Source organism: Vulpes vulpes, chromosome X (genome assembly GCF_048418805.1).
Source record: "Vulpes vulpes isolate BD-2025 chromosome X, VulVul3, whole genome shotgun sequence".
NCBI lineage: Eukaryota > Metazoa > Chordata > Mammalia > Carnivora > Canidae > Vulpes > Vulpes vulpes.
The window spans coordinates 114,166,143-114,192,736 of record NC_132796.1 but is presented as its reverse complement, the minus strand read 5'-3'; the positions used below and the strand labels follow the sequence as shown (position 1 = coordinate 114,192,736).

The 26,594-nt window shown below is 42.2% G+C and overlaps 1 protein-coding gene across 4 annotated transcripts in view; it reads right to left on the bottom strand.

Annotated features, from left to right (window-relative positions):
- AFF2 (ALF transcription elongation factor 2) overlaps window positions 1–26,594 on the bottom strand; it is a 466,427-nt gene that overhangs the window by 168,649 nt on the left and 271,184 nt on the right. For all 4 annotated transcript variants that reach the window (XM_072744689.1, XM_072744692.1, XM_072744690.1 and 1 more), the window contains one exon: window positions 13,565–13,609. In XM_072744689.1, coding sequence (XP_072600790.1) covers window positions 13,565–13,609 — 45 coding nt within the window. The remainder of the gene's footprint in view (window positions 1–13,564; window positions 13,610–26,594) is intronic.

The window sequence follows — 26,594 nt, the reverse complement described above, 5'->3', positions numbered from 1 at the left end:
AATAAGGACTATTATTTCAGGGTATTTTCCTTTAGTTCCTTTTTATTCATATCTTTACATGGCCATAAAAAGTAAGTACATAAAATGTTATAGCAGGTTATTTCACTTTGCAGTATATGGTAAGGTTGTTTTTTTATTTCTTCACTACATCATCCTCAAAGCCATCTTTTCAATGGCTGATTATTTTTCTGAGTGTATAAATCAGAATTTGCTTAACTATCCCCTTATTGTTGGACATATAGTAGCATTTTTTTTGGTATTACATATCACGTTGTAATGAATAACTTTGTTCACATAGGTTTTCTAGGGGTCTGAATTTCCCCCGTATCATGATTTCCCCAAAATGGAATGATAGATGATCAATGTCCTTCTAAAAATGGGATGGCCAACCTAAATAAATGTAGAGACACATTGTGTTCATGAGCTAAAAAGCCACGCCAAGGTAAATTCATCTATTGATACAATGCAATACTAACTAGCATTCTAGTAGAATTTTTTATAAATGCAGACAACATGTTTCTCAAATTCATATGGAAAGAAAAGGAAACTAGAATAGTCAAATCATTTTAGAAAAAAGAACAAAGTTGGAAGATTCATATTATCCTGATTTTAAGACTTGCTCTAAAGCTATAGTATTCAAGACACTACAGTGTTGGTGAAAGGTCAGGGGCATGGATCAATGGAAGAGACTAAAGAAACCAGAAACAGAACCACATAAATAAGGTCAAGCTACTTTTTACAAAACTGCAAAATAAATCCGATAGAGAAAGATAGTGTTTTCAACAAATGGTGCCAGAATGCAATGAACAATGAGCTTCAACCTGCACCTTGCAACATATACCAGAATTAATTCAAAATAGGTCAAAGTCCTAAATGTAAGACATAAACCTATTAAATTTTTAGAACATAGCATGGGAGAAAATTTTTATGACATTGGGTTAGATAACAAGTTCTCAGACTTGACACCAAAATCATAAACCACCAAAAAAAAAAAAAAAAAAAACTGATAAATTCAACTCCAGCAAAAAAAAAAAAAAAAAAAACCTTTTGCTAAAAAAAAAAAAAAAAAAAAAACCTTTTGCTCTTAGAAGGGCACTGTCAAGGAAAAGAAAGAAAGAAAATATTTTCAAAGCACATATCTGGCCAAAAGCTTATATCTAGCATATACATACATATAAAACCTTGGAAATTTAACACCAAGGTAACAAACAATCTGGTTTTTAAAGTGGATAACGGGTTTGAATGCACAATTCATCAGAGAAAATATACAAAACTGAAAATGAGCACATGAAAAGATGCTTAACATTATTAGCCATTTGGGAAATGCAATTTAAACCCACAATAACATACCACTACATATTTATTAAAAAGGCTTAAATAAAAAAGTAACAATAAGATCAAGTGCCAGCAAGGATGTGAGCTAGGTCTTCCACAAATTGCTGGTGTGAATGCAAAATGATACAGTCCCTCTGGAAAACAATTCAGCACTTTCTAAAAATAAGGTTAAGCATACACTTGACCCCCAGCAAACCCCTCCTAGGTATATATCCAAGATAAAAAAACAACATGATCACACAAATATCTGTACATGATTATTAATAGCAACACTATTTATAATCACCAAACAGCTAAAACAACCCAGGTATTCTTCAATGGATGAATGAAGAAACAAATTGTGGAACATCCACGTAATGGAATAATATTCAGGAACAGAAAGGAACAAACTATTTCTGAATACAACAACCTGAATGAATTTCAAAGGCATATGTTGAGTGAGAGAATCGCTATGGAAAGATTACATACTGCATGATTCTGTTTATGTACGGTATCCTGGACAAGGCAACATGGTGGGGACAGAGAAAAGTTTGGTGTTTGCTAGGGGTTAGGGGTAGGGAGGAGAGTCTGACTGCAAAAGTGTGATATAAGGGAACTCTTTGGAATACTGGAATTGTTTTATATTCTGTTGAAGGCAGTGATGACAGGAATCTATACACATGTTAAAGCCCACATGAATGTAATTTTTAAAAAGATAAATTTTGCTGAATGAATAAAAAAAAAAGAGCTGGCCAGAAATTAATAGCACATGCCAAGTGTGGTCTAAGTAGAACAGGGCAGAGTGGATCTATCCCCTTCTTAGTTCTAGGAGTTCTAGACCACAGGTCAGCAAACTACCTCTCACAGGCTAATTGTAGCCCACTGCCTGTTTTTGTAAATAAAGTTTTATTGGAACATAGCCACAAGCATTGCTTTACACACTGCCTATGGATGCTTTCATGCTAAAACAACAGAGTTTAGCTGTTGAGACAGAGACTATATGGCCTAAAAAGCCAAATATATTTACAATCTAGCCCTTTATGGGAAAAGTTTGCTGAATCCTGCTCTAGATACTTGCATGAATACATCTGTGGGCAGTAATACATGTTACCACTAAATTTTTTCTTATCTACTTTAAACACTGGTGGACTCTGATGGCAAGTGATGCAGAGCATTTTCTCATGTGCATGTTGGCCATGTCCATGTCTTCCTCTGTGAGATTTCTCTTCATGTCTTTTGCCCATTTCATGATTGGATTGTTTGTTTCTTTGGTGCTGAGTTTAATAAGTTCTTTATAGATTTTGGAAACTAGCCCTTTATCTGATATGTCATTTGCAAATATCTTCTCCCATTCTGTAGGTTGTCTTTTAGTTTTGTTGACTGTATCCTTTGCTGTGCAAAAGCTTCTTATCTTGATGAAGTCCCAATAGTTCATTTTTGCTTGTTTCTTTTGCCTTTGTGGATGTATCTTGCAAGAAGTTACTGTGGCCGAGTTCAAAGAGGGTGTTGCCTGTGTTCTCTTCTATGATTTTGATGGACTCTTGTCTCACATTTAGATCTCTCATCCATTTTGAGTTTATCTTTGTGTATAGTGAAAGAGAGTGGTCCAGTTTCATTCTTCTGCATGTGGATGTCCAATTTTCCCAGCACCATTTATTGAAGAGACTGTCTTTCTTCCAATGGATAGTCTTTCCTCCTTTATCGAATATTAGATGACCATACATTTCAGGGTCCACTTCTGGGTTCTCTATTCTGGTCCATGCACATGAGAAAATGCTCTGCATCACTTGCCATCAGGGAAATACAAATCAAAACCACAATGAGATACCACCTCACACCAGTGAGAATGGGGAAAATTAACAAGGCAGGAAACAACAAATGTTGGAGAGGATGCGGAGAAAAGGGAACCCTCTTACACTGTTGGTGGGAATGTGAACTGGTGCAGCCACTCTGGAAAACTGTGTGGAGGTTCCTCAAAGAGTTAAAAATAGACCTGCCCTATGACCCAGCAATTGCACTGTTGGGGATTTACCCCCAAAGATTCAGATGCAATGAAACGTCGGGACACCTGCACCCCGATGTTTCTATCAGCAATGGCCACAATAGCCAAACTGTGGAAGGAGCCTCGGTGTCCATCGAAAGATGAATGGATAAAGAAGATGTGGTTTATGTATACAATGGAATATTCCTCAGCCATTAGAAACGACAAATACCCACCATTTGCTTCGACGTGGATGGAACTGGAGGGTATTATGCTGAGTGAAATAAGTCAATCGGAGAAGGACAAACAGTGTATGTTCTCATTCATTTGGGGAATATGAATAATAGTGAAAGGGAATATAAAGGAAGGGAAAAGAAATGTTGGGAAATATCAGGAAGGGAGACAGAACATAAAGACTCCTAACTCGGGGAAACGAACTAGGGTGGTGGATGGGGAGGAGGGCGGGTGTTGGAGGGGAATGGGTGACGGGCACTGAGGTGGACACTTGACGGGATGAGCACTGGGTGTTTTTCTGTATGTTGGTAAATTGAACACCAATAAAAATTAATTAAAAATAAATAAATAAACACTGGTGGACTCAAGTGCATGACCATATAGATATACCCTTATGAAACTTCATTTTATTAGATTTGGTCCATCTGGTAAGCTGTTTTCCTGATTCCGACACATGGTATTGTTAGCAAGCTTGCTTAGTTTCATCATTACCCATGGGTCAGGGGCTGAGCCCTGCAGTAATCACTTAAAATCTATTTCTTCAGCTCTATATCCTCATGGTTAAAGACGGAATCCTTAATGATTAACAGCCTGGACCCTGAATCCAGGCTCCCTGGGTTGAGATCTTGGTTCTACCACTGGCTAGCTGTTGAACTTGGAAAGTCACTTAGGCACAAAGTACCTCCATTTCATTACATGCATTGGTGGGGATGATGATAGCATTAGCTTCCTGGCATTGCTGTGGTGATTATTTGAGTTACTATATGTAAACTCCTTAAAAGAGTGCTAGGTATAAAAATCTGCTATGCAACCATTTGATATTATTACTGTGTAGATTTTTTTTTAAAGATTTTATTTATTTATTTATTTATTTATTTATTTATTTATTTATTCATGAGAAATACAGGCAGAGGCAGAAGCAGGCTCGCTGCGGGGGGACCAATGCAGGACTCAATCCCAGGACCCCAGGATCATGACCTGAGCCGAAGGCAGATGCTCAACCACTGAGCCACCCAGGCACCCCTAGTGTGTACATTTAATTCAGGCCAAATTGACTTCCAGTCCCGTTTCAATCCCTTTAGTAGCTGTATGGTTATGTGCTTTGGGACAAATTATTTAACCTCTCTGAGGCCTCCAGGCTGCCCTTGGCCCATCAGTCAGTGGTCTCTGGATAATGACCAAAGCACTTCTGGAGAAATCACACAAAATCTAGATTGGAACCTTGACACTGCCTCATAATCTTACTAATAGTATTCCTTAGGTAGCCCCCTTTCTCCCTGTCAATGATTATTTCAAACCTTCTCCAATCTCCTCAAACCTCTAAACTTTTCCCTGATTCCTTCCAACCTCTACTGGCTCTTCAGGAGACTTGGGCTGGAAATAAAAAATTGTGAAATGCTTCCGCATTTACTTCTAGTAAGTTTTTGAGTTTGATCTTTAAAGCACCTGGAAATACTATTGTTGTGTGGTGTGAGGTAGGAATCCAAGATTAACTTGAAGAGAACAGAAATGTTTGTGATACCATCCTTCCTATCTAAGAATAATACGCCTTTCCATTTCTTTATTCTTTAGTGTCTCTCATAGTGACTTAATGTGTTCATATAGCTTCTGGCACATTTCTTGTTAAATGAATTCATAAGATATAAATGGAGTCTGTTGGCCCATTATATCTTACAGTTGGTTGCTTACATGTAAAGACTGTTTCTATATATTTTGCACACTGAAATATTGCTAAATTGTTGTATTGTTTGTAATAGTGCTTTTGGGGATTTCAGGAAAATAGTGTGTGTGTATGTGTGTGTGTGTATACACATATATTATCTACAGATAATTATTTACATATTCTCTCCTATTTTAATACCTCTTATTTCTTTAGCTTGTTTAATTGCCTTGGCTCACCTCCAGGACAATATTAAATAATAATGGTGATAAAGAACATTTAGTCTGATTTCTCAACTATAATGGGAATGCTTTTAGAGTTCCTCTGTGAAATGTTACACTAGCTTTGGGGTTGAGATGGATGTATTTTGTCACATTAAGGATGTTTTCACCTATTTCTACTTTATCCAGAGTAAGTGTTGAGTTTTGTCAAGTATCATTTAGCATCGATGAAGATGATCACATAGTTTTTTCTTTCTTATTCTATCCATAAAAAGCACTATATTAATGGATTTCTTAATACTGAACCAGCTTCACTTTCCTGGAATAAAACCCATTTGGTCATGGTTCATATCCTTAAAAGTTCTATCTCAATCTATTAGCAGTTCACTGAAGAAATTTGCATCAATATTCACAAGTGATGTTACTCTGTAATTTTCTGTTTTGCATGCTATTTTTTGTCAGATTTTGGCATCAATGTGATGTGCTGATTTGGCTTTTCCCAAAAAAAAATACTTTGCAATATTTTCTTCTGGTTCTATGTTCTGAAACCGCTGAGCTGTATTGTTCCTCCATGGTTTGGCTTAATTTCCCTATGAAACCTCACCTGGGATTGATGATTTCATGAATGAGTGGGACTCCATTTCATTGATGGTAATAAGTCTGTTTAGATTTTCTCTCTTCTGGAGACAGTTTGAGTCAATTACATTTCACTAGAAAAATTGTCCATCTCATCTAGATGCTTATATTTATTTGTGCAGAGGTGAGTAAATTGCCACTAACAATTATTTTGATTTCCTCTGTATCTGAAAAGTTATTACTCTTAATTATTCCTTGTTTTATGTATTTGTGCTTTCCCCCCATTTTTCTCTTGGTGAGGTAAACTAACAAATCATTGATTGCTATTACTCTTTTATCTCAGAAAAAGATGTATCTTAAATGTGCTAATTCTAATGATTTTCTGTCTAAAATTCATTACTTTGCAGCTCTTTATCTACTTTTAAAATTGCATCTTTAGGCTCTTGTATCACTGCTTTGGCTCTTGTTTTTTTAAGATAAAATTGCTTCATTTTAAAATAATTCATGCCACTGTGTTGGTGGTCATAGCTTTGATTTGTTCTCTAGCAACATTTTTAAAATTCCTTTTTCCCCCCTTTCTTCCTTTTTGTTTTTGTTTGGTATTTCTGCAGAGCTCTTACAGTTGTTCCTTTTTTCATTATTACTAATTTTTTTTAGTGATAAGAGTTTTTCCTGGACAAGAGTGGTTTGCAGGATATTTTTGTGGCAGCAGGGGATGTGGCTCCATTCCAGACTAGCAGGAGTTCTCTTCTCAACACCAGTGTGTGCGATCAAGTGCTTTGGCCTTTATTTCTGTCTTATCAAGAGACATCAGGCCTACAGGCTGCTCATAAAGCAACACCTCACTCTTCTACCTTGCCTCAGCAACAAAGTGCTTTCCACAAATGTGGATCAGTTACGAAACTTCTCATTCATTTCTGCCTTTCCCACTTCTCAAGATCTGCATGTTCCATATTTGGTTCATAGAATCTTCCATTACAAACCTTCACATCCATCCCCATTATTCCCGTATTGGTTTTGCTTTACATGGTGTGCCATTTATCCTTTTTTCTTAAAAAAAAAGTATTTATTTTAGGGAGAGAGAGTACAAGCAGGGGGAGGGGCAGAGGGAGAGAGAGACAATCAGACTTCCCCCCGAGTGGGGAGCCTGATGAGGGACTCAGTCCCAGGACCCTGAGATCATGACCTAAGCCGAAATCAAGTGTTGGATGCTTTACCAACTGAGCCACCCTGGCACCCCTGTGCTACTTATCCTAAAAAGCAGTGTTTCATCAGCTATGCTCTCAATCTATGACCATGGGAACCATCCTTTCGATACTTCCCTGTTTGACCTTCACAAAATAAATTGTGATTTAGGCTTATGTATGTGTGTCTTTTAGTTAGAACAGTTACGGAGTTAACATTTGTTTTTCTCGTTCTCCATAATGCTTTTGGTGATTTACAAGAGAGGATGTGAGCCTTGTTCTATTCTTTCATTTCGAAACTGGAAGATGCATGCCAAATTGACTTGGAGAGGTGACATTCTCAATGTAGTCTCCAAAGACGCTGGTTTTACCTCCACACAGATGCAAGTGCGATGGCTGGCCTCCTGGCATTACCTCTTTTTTTGCCAACCCAATCCCACTAGCACAGCCAGGACAGTATAAGGCTGGTTCTCAAACAACAGTTGGAAGCTATTACTTCTTTCAGATAAGACTAGACTGCTCTTTGGCAAACCAATACACTGTTTCATTACCCTCTGTATACCCAAGATACAGAAAGCAGGTGTAAATTCTACACGTGGCTTAAATTCTCACCTGCTTTCATTCAAGTCAATAAAAAATAATAAATCACCATATTCACAGACAGAAACAGGTTGTCAGAAAAACAGACCTATTTTTATAGCACACCTACAATATATAGGGACTCATATATTGACTCAGTTAGTTTAAAGGGGCTACTCTTGCTCACTCCCTGGACAGCTAAATGCTGAGTTGCTAAGTTACTGGTATTTGACATCATCTCTTCCCTGACATGTCCCACATTTGACAGGTTCCCATGAATCACCGGGCCAGTCACCTCGTTACTCACGTTACTCATTTTCCCAATGACGTCTGTGTAATCATTTAAAATTCACATCATACACTAGCTGCAAGCCCCTAGATTCCACATGAAAATATTTAAACTGCTTGACAGGCTCTAAGTGCATTTGGAAGCACACTGGATGGCTTACCTACATTGTTCACATAATAGTTGTTATAATTAAATTTAGCATCTTTCTTCTGGGTTGGTTTGTGTTTGAGAAAAGAGAAAATGATTACTGGGAGGCAAATAATGGCTAATATCTCTTATGGGCTAATTTGCTCCCATGAATAGCTCACCTCACATATGCATGCTACGTATTAAGTCCATTAGTGCTTTGAATTAGCTTCAGAAAAGGTAATACTCCACATAATTTACCCAGTCAAGGGCATTTTCACCTGCTGATAAATTTACATATTTCCCAATGTCATTAGGTAAGAGCTAGTCATCAGAAGAACAGAGGGTGCAATCAGTAGTTAGTTCATTTATTTGACTCCATCAATGTTAACATTAATTATAGTCTAAATTATATTTAGCAATTGTTGTCTTTCTTGGATGGAACACTACATTACTATTTCAAGAAACTATAATTTTAAAAGTCCACACCAGAAGAGGAGAGATCCTTTTTCAAGCATTCTGGAAGGATTAGTAGTTAAGACTGCTATACAGAAAATCGTTTGCATGATTCCAATTTAAGCATTATTTATACATTAATTTGACAGGATATAAAATCAATTGCCTAATTATTGGTTAAATTTATCAAAGAAATTCTACTGAAAGGTGCTTGATTATGGTGCATAGTTATGATAATATAATCAAATTTCCTTTCAGACATAATTGACCAATTTTGTTCCCCAATTCGTTTCTTTCTTGTTCTTAAGATGGGCTTCTTCATTTCTTTCCCCCTCGTATAAGTAAAAAAATAGCAAGTACTGTGCACGATTGTTCTGTAATTATTTGGTAGGATCTTTCCATGCTAAAACTGTGCACTTAAACACAGACCTAATACGTGGAATTGCCATAATTTAGAATGCTGTAAACACAGATCATGCCATAATCCAAAAGTGGTACCCATGTCGGTGTTTACCAACCTGATCCATATGGCAGGGAGAGATCTGTAAGATGATACAGTTTATCAAATCAAGTTCCCTAAATCTGAGCTAGCAAATTCAGCATTCCCCATAAACAGTGAATTACCCTTACAGATGTTAGACTATGAAATTATCAACTACTGAAGGTACTTTGCTAGGAAACACAATCTGTTCAGCGTCAAGCCTAAGAGAAGCGCTCTATCTGCGTTTTTGACTTGAGAAAGGACTTAATTGATAGTTTGTTGATATTTTTAAGTCAGTTCTTGCAAGGAACAAATAAATCATAGTACTGCAAAACAAATAATCATTGAACATCCATCCTCAGCTAGTAGCATTTAGTGCCTGCTGCTCTCCTTGGCTTAACTCCTTCAGAAATGATGACTCTAGGACTCATCAAACCCTGTGGAGCTCAGGAAAGAAGCTGCCTCTGCCTAGATTATTACATATGAACAGCTTTGGAGTAGATGAATTGTAACTGCAGAACGTCACTACCAGGGCCAGAGTTATTGCTGGTTTTCATTTCTGTTTGGACTCAAGGGTAGCTTGAGTCTAAAGAGCAAATGGTGTGCCCTTAAGTCTCTGATTTGTAAAATGTATAATATGCAACAATGTACTTGATAGGTAGCAAAGACAAGTGAATTGGGGTGGCTTGTTTTATGGTGGAAGGGTGGTTAGAGGCGGAGGTGCTATAGGCTGGGAATTCTGGTCTGCTTGCAAACTACTTGAAATTATTTTGGCATAACTGGATTTGTACATCTTAAGGAAGCAACAGCAGCTGAAAGGACTTGGTGGCTGATGCCATCGCAATGGGTGTGAAATCGGAGCGGGTTTGAGTGAGCCAACAGGAACAGAATGAATGGAAAGCATGGCGGTTGTTGGAGACCTGGGGGCAACTGACACCTCCCTAGGTGCCACTTGTCCCTATTCTGCAAATTGTGACTATTAGTGCCGAGTTACAGGACTGTCGTGAGAGGCACACGACTCAATGTGCTCAACTACTCTCCCCGGAAGTGGCACTTTACTACTAGTTTTCATTAGTGGCAGTAATTTGTCACTGTTCTTATTTGATTATTTGAGGTGAGATTTGACAATATTGAGGATGGGCAAAGGGAAAGAAATAATTCCTGACACCTGCTCCAATTCTGTTGGTTTGGTGGTATTCTTAAAGTTGCCAGAACTAAGTCAGCCAGCATCTGGGACAATTGTTTTTTTTAAATCCAGAGATTCTCCCCATAGGTTTGTGATAGGGCGGTGGACAGTTTGGTGTAGTGTCAACTGAAGACCAGGTTCCATTTCTGCTTCTGCTGTGTACTAGCTTCACCCTTGCTGCAGGTCATTTATAACCTCTCTGGGCCTCAATCTCCTGAAATAATTAGGGACGGCGCCACAGTTTCGTATCAAAGATAATGGGGTTCATGTGCTTGCCAAGGCAATCATGTGCCATAGAAAAATCAGGTCATTCTATCAGAGGAGGTGGGCTACAGGACAGTATAAGAAGCAGGAACACAAAGAAAAAGAAGTGGAAGAAGTGGCCTGAGGGAGAGCTGAGACCACGATCAGAGGTGAGGGCAACTTGCAAAGAAAGCCAATTGGTCTAAATCTGAATGGTGCTTTGGAAAAGGAGGTTGAAATAAAATGCATTAGGACAAAGTATTTCTGTTGCTACGGGATTGAGAGTCTGAGAGAGGGGAGAGGCCAGTGTTGTTGTAGCTGGTTTAATAAAAGAAGTCTGGCCCAATGTGAGATGCAGTGGGTCTGCATGCTTCATTTGCTGGGTTGTGGAGGGAAAAAAGGGGTGTGTGTGGATCAGTGAGGTGGGCATGTTGGGAGAGCAAACAGATTGAGATCTATCTCCAGGTTTCCCATGCAGACTGTGTGCACGCTTTAAGGGTTCTCTCGCTGCAGGTGCATAGTGGGGTGGGAGGGCGAGTTATTACCCCTTCTTTGCTACATGAATAGATCAAAAAGCTGCACAGCTAGAGAGTGATGAACACAGCTCGTCCCACCCCTGGGCTTGAGCTCCTTCCTCTACACACCTACACCTCAGCCACGGAGAACATGAACTTGCCGGTCTGAAAAGCACAGAAGGGGTCAGAGAGAGGTGGAGAGAAGAGGTACCCCCTGACCCCAGAAGGAGGCAGATGGGGAGCAGGGCAACACAGAGCACCGTGGCGCCATCCGCCCAGCTCCACAGCCCTCAAACAAGCAGGAACACAAGCCTGTTGTGCTATACAATGTGGGCTTTACAGATTTAAGAATCCCTCACAAAATTTAGGACATTGGCTTCAGGATTCTTATTTTTATTCTAGGCATGGGAAATGAAACATGGTATTCTTCAATAAAGGAAAGCCCACTCATTAATGGGACTGTTGAGAAAAAAAAAAAACAGAATTCTATACAATCTATAGCCCTTCAAAAAAAAAATACGTTTCCCTAGATTCTCTTTCAAGAACAGAAGGACTTTTGTTACTTCCTCAAAGGGTGCTATCTTTTACGAGCTTATTAAGGCAACCTGCTTCTTTTCTTCACATGTTTAAGTGACATTCTGTTGTTTCTCTAAGTGGCTCCTCCAGCGGACTGGGGCCGCCAGCCTCTGCCAGGTGTTCCCCTGGCTCCCCTCTCTCAGGCAGCGTGCAAGCCACACAGGCAGCAGGGCCAGGCTGCTCTTAAGAAGAGACTCCAGTTGTGACCAATTAGGTGGTGATTTTGAAATGGGTCTGACATTCCTTTGGGAATTAAGAAAAGAGTGCTGACTTCACTTGGAAGAGAGGAAAACGTTGCCACGTAACCTTTCTCTGAGCAAGGCAGCCAACATGCTAGCAAGGATTGGCTGTCTCTGCTTTATTTGACCCATCTCCGCCCAATGCAAGGAGCAGGTGGCTGCGGTCCCAAGGTGCTGCATGCCGATGGAGCTCTCAACAGCCCCCCACCCTCCACCCCGACCTTTGAGCCCCAGGAGAGATGGCAGAGGGGTTCCTGGGCTCTCACAAAAGTAGCCGGTATAGGGGCACCTGGGGGGGCTCAGTTGGTTTGGCGTCCGACTCCTGGTTTTGGCTCAGGTGATGATCTCAGGGTCATGAAATCAAGCCCTGCCTTAGGCTCCACGCTCGGCAGGGAGTCTGCTTGAGATTCTCTCTCTCTCTTCCTCTCTTGCTGCCCCTCTTCTGTCTCGTGTGCATGCTCTCTCAAATATATGAATCTTTCTTTTTTTAAGTAGCCAGCATATCGCCAATTCATAGAGTCTCATCTCTGATCAGGGTAATGGGACTCATCTCTTTCATAGCCAGTAACAATGCTCGTGGGCTGAAAAGGAGGCACGGATATCCCCAACAGGTGAAATCGGTGCTCAGGTCAACTTGACAATAAACAGCTTTGTCCTCTTTATTATTCCTTGGGCTGCACTGTCACAGGGTCCCCAGGAACCCTGGGCTGCCATGAGCAAAGGCAGGCACCACAGGGTGTCGCAGGCGGGGACGGTGAGCTCCTCACTTCAGTAGGTGGAGGGAGGGGGGTGCAGACTTTTCAATGGCACACAAATTGTTTTCTTTCCTGGGCGGCAAGCCTGCGTGCTTTTCTCATGGCCACACTGATCATCATTTATCATAATAATGAGCATCTATAGCGCTTGGCAGCTTCTAAGGGAATTAGGACAGGTATTATTATCCTGTTTCACGGACAAGGAATGGAGATTCAGAACGATGGGAGTTCTCCATCCAAATCACAGAGTGACAAACAGCAGGGCAGGCTCTGGGACTCCTGTTCTTCATATACCATGTCACCTCGCCTTATGACGCTAACAGCCAGACACAGGAGACCCATTTTCCCAGCTGGGCTCTGGTTCTTCCCTTCACTTAAGTGTCTACTTTGGGAGTTGTCACTGACATCTTTTGCAGCTCTGGGCTGCCTCCGAGCCATTCTTAGGCACACATTCCCTCCCATCAGTAGCGGTTCCTACAACTTGCCTTCTCTCTCAAGTCTCTCCTCCTCACCACCCGCCCTCACCCTCCCACATCTGGCCCCCGCACCAGGGGCCACAGTCCCCACAACCACGTTCCCACCCATGCTGGTGAGGGAGGCAGCAGGGGGGTTGAGGCTCAGATCCCAGAGAGCAGAAAGCCCAAGATTTAGGGTAGGCTGCTGGAATCGGGAGAGTTTCCTGGGGAAGGTGGGGAGTCTCAGAAAAAAGATCCAGAAAGTCACAAGAATGAAACGGAAGCCTGGTGAGATGACAAGACTAGCTTGGCCGGGGATGTGGAGAGGACAGGTGAGAAATGAGCCGGGAGGTGTGAGCACCAGGGGCTTGAGGTGACGCGTGAGGATTCCCCATCAGGATACTCCCAGAAACAGCACAGTAATTACTTTAAACAGCTTAAGCAGATAGATTGCTTCATTATTAAAAGGCACAGAAATAAAGGTTTAAACTCACCCGCAAGATTTCTTCAACACAGCTTGGATCACTGGGAAGGCTTACCTAAAAGAAAATAAACAAACAAAAACTAAGCACCATCTAGTTGTTCTCAGAGAAGCTTATTGCATAGTATTTTACACAGCAGGAAAAACGGTAATAAGGAAAAGAATGAGAGCTATCAATGCAGGTTTTTCTCCTGTTAAGTACAAAGTAGAAAGTGTCTGCTAGCGGCCAATTTTGTTTTGCTTTAATGAAGCAGTAAGACCACAGGGTAAGGTGCAGAAAGAGGGTGACTCATTCCATCACCAATTTTCTGTAGGAGGCTAGGGCTGTCCTCCCCCATCACGCAGGCTTTACTTGGCTCATTCATCCAAAGAAGGAGCTTGACTTCCCTAACTTTAAGGCTCATTTGACCCTCTGACAGAGTTTAATGTATTATTCATCATCACAGATTTTTAAAAGACAAGGTCTAGAAGGATATCTATGATAGGACTAAGTTTTTTTTTTTTAATTTAGAGGAGTCTAGCCAGATGCCTACAATTCATATTCAAAAAACCAAGGCTCAAACTCATGGGTAAATTGCACATGTGCCTTGGCTCCTAGAGAGAATGTCACAAACATACAAAGTGAATCCCATGAGCCATCTCTCTTAGCGTGACATCTTCCTAATCAATCGAAATTCAAGCAACTTGTAGAAATGTACTGAGGACTTACTGGCGGTCTGGCACATGGCTCTATCCTCCAGGGGCTCTGTAATCAGTGAAAGCCAGAAGCTGAACACCAAAGTGAGACACCAGCTCTAAAGCAGCAACTGGGAGGGACTCAGAGAAAGGTCTGCAGGCATGACACCACCTGTGTGAGTTACAGGCATCCCCCAAACATCCCTCTCTCCTTCACACCTTCACCCTCTCCAGGACTGCAATTTTCCACTTCCGCTTCTCTCCAGTTGTGGCAAGGAGAACATTTGGTCTCTTTAATTCACTGCCTCAGAGGGCGAAAGGTCAGTCCTATAAAGACAGCACTGCAAGAGGCTCTATGTCCCAGACCTCTTGCAAGGGCAATTGGGTGATGAACCCCTACTTACCCTGATAGGCTGAGGTAAGGACATAACTCTATTTGGGGGAAGTGGAAAACAGAACATAGCCCCAGTTCCCCTCAACCCGAAAAAGGACATGCTACAACCATCAGCAAATCTTAATTTAGGATTAAAGTCACTACTGTACAGGCATTAATTTAAACCTTTGTTTAAAGGTCTTTGCTTCAGGAGCATAAAATCCTTAGTGGCAGAGGCAGGCTGAGAAAGAGTCACCAATAACAAAGGGGCCATGGGTTATCCTGTATGGTTCCAGGTTACACCTGTTACCCTGAAGTAATTATTGACGGTGTCACCTTTCTCCCTCAAAAATGTCGCAGTTTGGATGATGGCTTATACAGTTACTCTTCCTGGCACAATAATATTCCAGTACCGGGTAGAAAGAACAGTAGAAAGAGGCTGAAAAAGTGGGAATCACGGGTAGTTTGGCCTGGCACAGGTCATTCACTCATTCAACAAATTTTCTGAGGGCCAGGGCCCCACCGTGCCTCTTGCCTTATGCTAGGCACAGATACAGTGAAAAGCCAAAGGACACACAGCTTCCTCCCTCATGCAGTTTGTAGACTCAAGAGGAAGGTGGATAGGAGGAATCGCCAAATGAAGGATTCCCTGTCCAAATAAGTGTGGGAAATACTGTGATCCACCCCCCACCATGGAAATCCACCACATGAATTAAAGGCTCTGAGCCATGGATCTAACTGTTCAGTGCAACACATCCCCAACTTTCTTGACCAATGAATTCCTGGGTTTTTAGTTTTTGTGATTTTTGTTTCCCAATCAACAATTACCACCATTCCATATGGAACTAGCATTTGCAGAACACACTCTGGGAGGTGCTGGTCTAACATACTACAGGATTACAGAACTCAACTGGTTAGTCTTAACAGCAGATAAAATCTCATTCCATTGCTCAATGCTCCAACAACTGTATTTTCCAAGACAGCCTTTGAACTTCCAACAAATAACCCAGGACAAAGGCCAAGATGATTATAGCAGAATAACATTTCAATATCGTTGTTGCATTCCATCCATGTGGGCTGTCTGGCCTCAAAATGTATGTGCCACTTTCATAAAAAGGTCTTTGCTCTTTCTCCTTCCACACAAAAACGTAATGTTAATTTTTAAACCACAGAGAAAAACATATCCGCAATATGCAGACACAGCAAGAACGCTTGCCTATGCGTCTATAAGGAGGTGGGTGGGAGTTCTGGCCCTACCACTCGGGAACAGGACTTCGAAACTTTACCTCTCTGAGTTCCAGTTTCCCCAACTGTAAAACCAAGTAGAATAAAATAAAATCGCCATCATAATAATACCTGCTCCTTTCAAATCTCACCGGTGGTCTGTGAGCAGCAAATGAAATAAGTGATGTGCATGTGCTCCGCACCCCGCAAAGCCGCACACGATGATCTAGGTTATTACCCCTTGTCCCATTGTTCTCCTCACTGCTTTATTACAAAGTCGAGTCTTCCCATCTTTTCAAGGAAAGACCTGACTCACTCTCACCAACTGCAAATACCATTCCTACACCTGCTATTATAAATATCCATTTCCTTCTGGGGTAACCGCTGTCAAAATAGAAAGAGTTGTTGACTCGGGGGCTTTGCAGGAAATCTAATAATGACTTCTTGGGGTCAGGAGCAATCAGGATGGGGAAGGGCTCTACGGACGAGGACAGTCAAAGAAGTATGTGCCTGTGCTGACTGTTTAGATTGTTTTTCTTTTTTGAGAAAATACTAGAATCCAGTATTGGCATGGAGTCACTAGTCCTGCAACTGGTCTAGCCTGCCCCACAGCTGTTTTCCCCTCAAAACAACTACATTTGAGCAGCAAGGGCTTTCCCTTCTGCGAGTGCTTCTGAATTAACCAGCAAGCATCTCCTCTGCGCCTAGACTAGTGTTAGGGATGGTGTGGTGGGGGCTGGTGACACAAACAGCTATGAGACTTGGCCTCTTTCTCTCAGAGTTAAATGTCTGGATGGGACAGCAAAAACAAACAATTAGAGACCCACTGGGACATACATTGTAAGGTAGTCGTGACAAGGGTAATAGGATCGTATTCAGCGCCCGACCGCCTATTCATCAGTCCTCCCCATTTATTTCTTTAGACAACAAATCCTGATTGAGCTCACACTGTGCTCAGGATGGTGCCAAGGGGAGGAGGGCTTGAGGACGCTGAAGACAACATAATTCCTGGCTTCAAGACTCCACGCAAACTGGGGAGACAAACATTGACACGGGACACAGACAATAGGGAACAGGAGGGCTGACAAAGTGGCAGGGAGAGGGTACCTACCGGGTTCACGGACAGAGCCATGTCCGACAGAAGCTCCCAGCCGCCGAGGTCCCCACTGTCGTCCTCACTCCACATGGGAGTGAGGAGCCAAGGATCTGACATGGCCGGGAAGTGGTGGGGCCACCTGAGGCCACTTGAGTCTCAGCCCCCTGCGGAGCTGCGCGCGGGGGTCACTCTGCACACTTAAAGCAGCTGCACTGAGGCTGGGGCTCAGCCCCGGGATGTTGCCCAGTGGCACTCTCACCCCCCCCCCACTTCTGTCTCACGAGCTTGCACACACGCACACGCACGCACACCCCTCTTGCAGTACTTCTGGAGGAGTCACTCGGACAGGTGGGAAAGGAGACTACAGAACTAGTGGTGACACTGGGATTAGAACTACTGCCCGCTGAGTTGCCAAGCTGCCGCTTAATCCCCGAGCCACCTTCTCCTCCCTTTCAATCCACTCCTGAGCACTCAGTCCACAAAGCACAAGTTAGCCACTCAGAGCGTCGGCGTCCTTTGCATGCCCCCCTCTCCGCCCCCTCCTCCCAGAGCAGAGAGCAGGCTGCACGCCCGCACAGGAGAGGCTGAGCACTCCCGCCCGGCCCCACAGGACCCTGTCTCAGGCCAGGCACGGATGCGGTCCTCCCAGGGCCAGGGACGGCAGGTGCCCAGCAGGCAGGTGGGGAGTTGACGGGGAGCCCTCACAAGTGCCTTCCCCCCTGCACGTGATCGTGCAGGCTGCCACTGCATGTAGCCACAGAGAGACCATGCACCGATCGTCTGGCCGCTGATAAATACATATCTCAGGAAATAACGAGGGTACCTTTAAAGCATCAAATATTCAATTAACTGCAGCAACAATAAACGAATTGCAGAGGATGGTTTAATCATCCTGGAATTAATCAGTTTGGAGCATACTTCTTGGCGATTAGGGTAATACAAGATATCAGAAATACCCTGATTGGGGCATTGAGAGACGTAAGCAGCAGCTAGCACTAACAGACAACACAGAGATGGATGTAAAACATTCAAAGAATAATGATCATCACACCATAACCTGGGGAGGGGGAGCTCAGTGCATACCTCCCAGTACGCTACTATTAAGGGACTGTCGTGACAGAAGGGTCATTCTTTTTTTTTTCCCCCTAAAAGCACCCTAAGTTTGTCCCACAGTATCTGGCAATCAAAGCCCACTGTTCTAGGCATATTCCACCTTGACACAGACTTCGCAAAGTAAAACTCAAAAATCACAAGCTTAATCGCCGGCGAATGCTTGGATTCCCCTAACAAATACAAGTGACTGAGTGACACATGGCTAACGCCACATACCACCCTAAACGCCCAGCCAAACAATATGCATGACTGACACCCCACGGTGCTTCCGGACTAATTCCGTTTGTATTTTCATTAACAAACTGCCACATTTATCCCCAGGACTGATTTCTGGGGCACAGAGCTCCCCCGACACTGAATCACGAATAGAATGAAAAGTCAGGTTGTGATATTGCACTACCAAATGAGTTTGCCATCTTTTTAAAATGTTTAATCCCCATGGTTGGTCATTCGTAAAAACAAGAGGCAACAAGCCTCTGAAGCTCTGATTTGCATGTGCCCGGGGATCCCTTGATCTCTGCACCCCATCCGGGGAGTCTCGGGTTCTCTAATTTGGAAAACCATAAACCCAGTTCACATTAGGATCCATCAGCCCCTGGCTTCCTGCCTCACCTTAACCTGTCCCTATTCTAGTTGGTATTCATGAGTCTCTGATTAAACAGGAACAGTTAATATTACATAAGCTGCAGACGAAAGTCCTCAGGTAATATAACTTTAATCAAAACAAAAAAAGGTTTCACGATGGTTACACGGGTACAGCCAACCAGCGCATCTTCTGATTTCTTTTTTTTTTTCTATTTATTTATTTATTTATTTATTTATTTATTTATTTATTTATTTTTAATAATAAATTTATTTTTTATTGGTGTTCAATTTGCCAACATACAGAATAACACCCAGTGCTCATCCCGTCAAGTGCCCCCCTCAGTGCCCGTCACCCTGTCACCCCCACCCCCCACCCACCCTCCCCTTCCACCACCCCTAGTTCATTTCCCAGAGTTAGGAGTCTTCATGTTCTGTCTCCCTTTCTGATATTTCCTACCCATTTCTTCTCCCTTCCCTTCTATTCCCTTTCACTATTATTTATATTCCCCAAATGAATGAGACCATATAATGTTTGTTCTCCAATTGACTTATTTCACTCAGCATAATCTTTTTAATCTAGCCAAACTCTTAGCTGTCCAAAGAGTTGAATTTTACTTTCAAACACGCCTTTTGACCAATAGTTAAGAGAGTTACATGGTCAAAACAGCCCATGTAAAAGCAAGCTAATAGTCACCATTTCCTCGAAGAAAAAGAGGAAACACAAAGGAATTTAATGTACTTACCACTATGGGCCAAGTACCAAAAAATGACCCTCTGTCTAGAATCTTATATGGCATTAAACTAAATAGGACGGGGGCATGATTACATTTTATTTATTTGAGCAAATAAATGAGATAATTTACTCTATTTTGGGGGGGCATCAAGGGGTAACAGAAAGAATACGGTCTTTGAAGCTGGACCGACTCGGATTCTAATCTCAGCTTCGATATTTAATTTGCTCTGTGAACTGGGGCAAGATCCTTGAACTTCTCCAATTCTGTGTCTACCTAACTACAGGAGGGGAATTAAAAAATACACTTGTAGGACCCTTATGTGGCTGAGATGTACATCATAAGCCCCCTTCCCAACTTCTATTGCAAGTTGCCTCAAAGCCAGGTGTCTTGACACTTGGAATCACCAAGGAGACAGTCTGGTCTCCTTGTAAATTGGCCCCCATGACATCACATGCATGTCACTAATTGTTAAAGCCTATTGAGGGGCCCAACATATAAGGAGTCTCGGGCTGCTGCTCCATCTGGTGGCTCTCTCTGAAGATGACAAATGATGCTGAAGATGGAACATGAGGGGGTAGGACAACAGAGAGACAGGGCGGAGGGAGTTGTGGGATGGGAGGGGGGAAGAGTGGGCGACGTGCTTCATTATGAGGACATCTCTTCTCTGATTACATTAGGCATGGGCAAGGGCAGAATGCATATGCAGAAAGGCCCATCATCAGCTGAGAGTACCTAATGGCAGATGGAATTTCAAGTGAAGAGTACTTAATTCAGTGGGCTCTGAATAGCCATTAGCTCACTGTTCATTTATTTGGTGTAATAACTAGCTTCTATAGAAGAGTGAGCTATAAATGGGGAGCGGGATTATGGTCTTAAAGAAAAATAAGGTACACATCTAGAAAGATCACCCTAAGAAACCTAGAGGCTATCTGGAAGTTCTCTGGTCACCTGGGCAGGGCAACGAGGTCATTCTGGCCACTGCCACTGTGTCGCTATCCACAGCCACACCTAGGCTACACACCGTCCACTGTGCAGGAGCCCCAGGGCCAGACCCCCTGAGTACACATTCTCGAGGTTTTGCGCCTAGATTCCTTAATTGTGTTGCTCACACATAAAGTGTATTCTCCTCCTCGTTGCCAGCCTCCCAGTCTTTGGCCCACCTTGCTTGCCCTTTTCTGCCTGGGATCTTAGCCTTGCTCTCGCCCTATAACTCACAGACACTCTGGCTGTGGTCTCTCCCCTTTGAGATTTCTAGAACCAAGAACCATTTAAAATAAGAATCTTATCCCAGTAAATCCCTACTTGCCACACTGCCATTAACCATTAATGTTAACAGCAGGATTGTGGGCAGGCCGATAATCTTCTAGTAAAAGAGGGTACTGGAAAGCAACAGATACAGAGACTGGAGTGACATCAGGCAACTTCTGAACTCTATCAATAGCTGCTGTTAATGAGGCCAACATGCACGATGGACACGTATCGAGAAGATGTTCCAAGAAGCAAGTTCACTTTTGAATTTTGTCATTTAAAGAATAAACACTAGAGGTTTTAGAGTGTTCGTATACTCCTAACACCCCACGATCACAGCAAATTCTCATGATATATGGCAACCAAACCATTGCCAGGCAGCCATCTCGCTTTCAGCTAACTATGATCTGATAAAGGAGGGAAAGGAAAACATACCGACAGGAAACAGTTTCGTGTCCAGGTTTTCCAGCACTAATTAGCTGTGTGGTTTGGGACAATTCACTTCATTGCTCTCCAGCCTCTGCAAGAAAGGCAGGGGAACATGCTACAAGTTCCTAATGTTTTGTGTCTCACATGATGTTACAAAAACAATCAGAGATCTACATAAGATAACCAACTGTTTAGTTTGCCATGAGAGGTCATTCCAAAAACAATATCCAAAAGGTAGGAAGGGTACAATCTCCAAATACATGACAGGTTCTTCAAAACATAAGACAGCAAACTTAAACCAACATCAAACATACATACCACTGTTCTTACAGTTCCCATTTTGCCACAGAATAATCTTTGTCTTGGACGGGTTGCCAGGTGAGATGATCTCTGGGGTATCTTCTGCATTTTGTAATTTGACACACCTTCTATTTGATTCTGTTACATTACTTATATTTTATTCTACGTAGCAGTAGACTTCTGGACAGTCAATTCTCTATCTCCTACCCATGGATTATTTTCTCCATGGACCACTGATGCAAACTGTCAAATCCCAGCCAGATACATGTTTTCTTTCCCTGCAGATGGTTTTTAAATGCACGAGAGAGGCAGACTCGTTTTTGGACCAATCAACAGAAACATAATTAAGAAAGCAACCCTCATGTAACAAGTCACACAGAACACACAGCACACACATCCTGTGGGCCTTACCTGTGAAACTGGTTTCACACCTTAGTCATCCTGAAGATGAACCTGAAGACCATTTAGGAAAGACCATTTGCAGTCTCTTTTGCTAAGAGTCCACATTCCCTACAGTATAGCATATGATCTATCATGTGCCATGTATTCCAAAGCCCAACATGAATTCTTAGGAGGGGCTGGGGTGGGGGAAGGGGCAGGAGGAAAATCAGGTAACACAGTGTCCTAGAAGCCTGGAGAGGAAAGTGCTTTAAAGAGAAAATGGCCATTAAGTAAGACAACGATGAGGACTTGGAGGTTGAGTTTGGCAAGGTCTAGGTCATGGGCAACCTTGGTCAGAGCTGTTTCAGTGGCACGCTGTGAGGCTAGCTGTGAGCACAAAGCTGACTAGAGTGTGTTGAGGAGGGAGTGGGAGGATAGAAGGAGAGAGCAAATGATCGATTCCTCCTGTGAAAGGGAGCAGAAAAATGGGGAGAGAGGAAATGGTGATGTGGGCCAGATCAAGGTTTTTACTTTTTTTTTTTTTTTAAGAGAGATGATATTAAGGCATTTTATAAACCGGTGGGTGGAGAGAGGGGAAAAGTGTTGCAAAAGAGAAAGTGGATGGTTGTAAAAGCAAAGTCCTTGAGGAGGAGAGAGCGCATCGGGACACAATTGGAGAAGACGGCCTGAAACAGGAGCATGGACACTCTGGATGCTCCTTCCATTGTAACAGGGAGGGAAGGCAGAGTGTCTATAGACAGAAGCAGTTGGGTTAGAGCAATTAAAGATGAGAAGATGCGGTGGCACTTGTCTGATTGTATCTATTCTGCTCCATGCAGTACACGGCAAGGTCATCAGCTAAGGATGGGGGGTAGTTACTGGAAATGTGAAGAGAAAGGAAAGGCGGGAAATAGTTGTCTTGGAGAATAGAACCATGGATTTGCTAGGGATGCCTAACAGAACTCTCAGGTGATGCTGAAGGGAGAGACAGAGAGAGGGAGAGAGAAGAGAGAGCACTAGCGAGCTACCTGAGAAACACAGGAGATGCTGTGCATACCCTGAGTTGGGAGAGAAAGGAAGGGGGAGGCAGGGGGAAAGAGGAAGAGCTGGAGGCCAAGTAGCTCCAGTGATTTAGAAGGAGGTGACACTCTGCTCCCCACTATTAGTACTGCCCTTTCCAGCACTGATTAGCTAATTACCTACAGTTCACAGTTCTCCAACTGCTCTAATCCGTGAGAGGCTTCACTCTGTATGAAACAAGCAGAGAGCCCAGGAGCAGGAGTAATGATTTTCTGGGACCCCACAGTGGTGAAGCCCATAATATTACGCAGAAGGCCAGATGAAAATAAGCCCAGGGCCAAATACGGCCACAGAGCTGGAGGATCTCCTCTCTGGGGCTAAATGAATTCAACTTGGTCTCTAGGGAAGCAGAGAACCCGATTAACCCACAGCCTCCTGAGACAGAGCATTCCTATACAGCACGGAAAAGAAGTTGCCAGATTGTTTCAAGAGGAGTTGCATTAAATTATTCAAATATTTTGCATTTACACAAACACTTATCATGTGCTCATTAGCATGAAAGATTTTATTTATTTATTTTTTAAAGATTTTATTTATTTATTCATGAGAGACACACAGAGAGAGGCAGAGACACAGGCAGAAGGAGAAGCAGGCTCTCTGTGGGGAGCCCAACATGGGACTCAATCCCAGGACCTCAGGATCACGCCCTGAGCCAAAGGCAGATGCTCAACCACTAAGCCACCCGGGTGCCTCAACACGAAAGATGTTTCAAAAGATGATTTTCTTTTATAATACACCTTGGATGGACAAGTTCCTCAAAAGCATTTATGGTTGTATAAAGGTACAAGGACTTCTGTTTTTCTGGTAGCTCCTGAAGATAGTGCTACGGGCATCTTATGGGGTCTTCAATTAAGTGCTGTAACCCCATTTATAAAAGAACCTTTTAATCTATCTTTGGATCATATGGTTTGAAAAACTTGCAGAAAATGAAGGTCTTTCCTTGACATTCACAATCCCTCACCCAAGAGAAAGCACTCTGGTCTTCTCCTGAATACGCAGCTAATGATATAAATGTCTATTGTAAAACAAGAAACCCAGATTTCAGTTGGATTTTTATCTAGCTAAATTCTCCTTAGAGTCACATAAGCAGAACAGACTCTATGAGTTGTACCCATACATGCCCTCAATAAAGATGTGACAACAGCATACACTTGATAGAGAGTGGCTCCACTTTCAGACTAACCTCTAATGAACTTGGTGCCTTCTTGGCTCTCTAAACCCTGCATTTAGGATTGTCTTAATTGCCAGCGGATGACACCGCATTCCACAGAAAAAGTTACAGTTGCTCTTCTCAGACAGTGATGATCCCAAAGAACAAGCAGCACACATGGGGACTGAATCTTCACCAGCTCCCCTATTATTTATAACTCTAATTAAAACACTTTTATCTATTAATGCCAAGTGACACTGCTAAATATATTCAGGGAAGTTCACATTTTTTCCCTATACTTCTGAAATCTCTTAGATCTGCGCCCACTTACACGTGGTTTCACTGTTCGCTAAAATGAAAAGATAGCTAAGAATAACTCACTTCCATTAGATTTATAAATCTCATTAATTAATTCTACATCTCCAATGGTGTAGAGACCAAACTCAAATGCAAGATCTAATTAAAGAGAAGTAAAAAAAATGTTAAGAAACAACACTGAGATTGAAACACAGAAATAACTGTTTAGCCCCAAATTAATGAGGCGCTATGCTAAGCAAGCATGTCCATTAATCCCTAATGAGGATTTTAAACACATTAAAACTTCCTAATACAAAATGTTTGCCTTCCTTTTATCCAATAACAAATAAGCCAATAATTTTCTGGCTCTAAATGACACTATTAACTGTCACGGCATGTTTTATTTGACAAACCCTCCATTCAAATACTGTAAAACCAATTAATTTGCCTGCTGTGAAATGTGTTTCTTGATAGCTTTTATGTGATTTTTTTTCTTCTCAAAGAAATGTAAATAGGAGGTCAATGTAGGTGCCTGATTTTGCTTTAAAAAATATGCCACAGTAGCTATAGGTTGTCTACCCTGTTTGCAATTCAAATGAATTGAAAGACAACCTCCATTTTCAGGTCACAATTGCAAATTGGTCTCCTGATAAGTAAACTGTGTCAGAGTAATAGTTTGATTACCATGAAGATGGTCTCGTGTTTGAGAACAGAGAGTTGGCAAAATTACCACATTGTTTGATTATAAATAATGGTTCACAATCCTGGCCCTTACCACTCCCTGCTTTGTTAGGCGAACTGGCATTGTGACTTGTCTCCAGCTCCATCCAGACTTCCCCTAAATGCACCTGCTCGTGTTTCCCGAAACTGCTCTCTAAAACCGGACTTTATTCCTGATGCTTTTATTTGAAAACACCACAACTGGTTACACTTTTTTGTTGGCAGAAAAATCAATAGAACAAATACAAGAAGTTCCTGTTTCTTAAACTTCCCCTGGGTCTTACTTAGTATCTGCAGTTAGCTTGAGAGATGGCCCCAAGGCCCCATCTTCCGAGCATTTATGGGACATTCTGAAACATTTGGCTCGCGGAAGGGCATGGCATTTTTCCAGAAAATCACTCTGCAAACACAGACCCTTGACACAGCATCGTAAAGAAAGGGTCTGTGGCATTAAGTGTGGGTCTGCTCTGTGGTGCATCTTGAGACCACTGTATTATACACCAAAGACCAAAGAGGGAGTGATGCATGGTGTACCATGGTCTATGGAGTCTAACATTTTATGCCAATTAATGTGGACAGCATATGCATGGCACCAATGATCTTCACTTGTCTCACATCCGCATGAAAACCTGGGATTGGTTACTTCTGAGCTGTGAACGGCTGCAGGATAAACAGACACCTGGCAGGTGTTTATAATTCCAGGTATAATTACAACACATTACTGATACAAATAAAAGACACTCAGTGAGATAACCACACTTATTCCTGAATCAGTGTGGTTGGAGGACTTCCAAACTTGGGGAGTTTAGAAAAAATCTATTCATGTTAAGAAAATTGTCCCAAATGGAAAATGTATACTGCATCCCCACTCCGCAGAGTACCCTGTGTTAAGCATTATGGGAAATTCAGTAAATGCAGTAGATGATAAAAGACTAAATATCCACAGGGAGCATATACTCCAGATGAACATACAGGACCTACATACCTACAACAAGTAATGACAGTGCCAGTTAGCACATATTTTCTGATCTTTGAACCAGGCACACGGACAGGAGGATTTTTCACTGAGTGAGTATGAGAGCCAGTTTGGGTGGTATGACTTGGATGACCAAATGTGCAAATTTCCAGAGTATCTAATACAGGAAGAATGAAAGTGATTATTTCACATCAGGACTATCCCATAAATCCCAATGGCAATTCTGCTTTTAAAAAAGACAGATGTGGAAAAAAAAAAAAAAGAAGGATGTGGGATGCCTGGCTGGCTGAGTCAGTGGAGTGTGTGACTCTTGATCTCGGGGTCATGAGTTCGAGCCCCACATTGGGTGTAGAGATGACTTAAAAATAAAATTCTAAAAAATAAAATAAAAAGGACAGATGAATGGCTTTGACAATACTTGTAACAGGAAGTCACAGGAGGGAAACCTGTCTGTGGATCTGGGGTGGTCAGGCAAGGAAGTGAGTGAGACTTGACCTTACCTTTGAATAACAGAACAGATTTGGACAGGTAGTAACTATAGCACTGTATGCCTTCTGGCAAGTTACAGTTTCTCCAGATATAAAACAAAGGGGCTGGCCTAGAATCCAGCCTCAAAAGTGACTCCAGTCCTGTTAAAACAAGTCTATCAGTCTGTGGTCCAA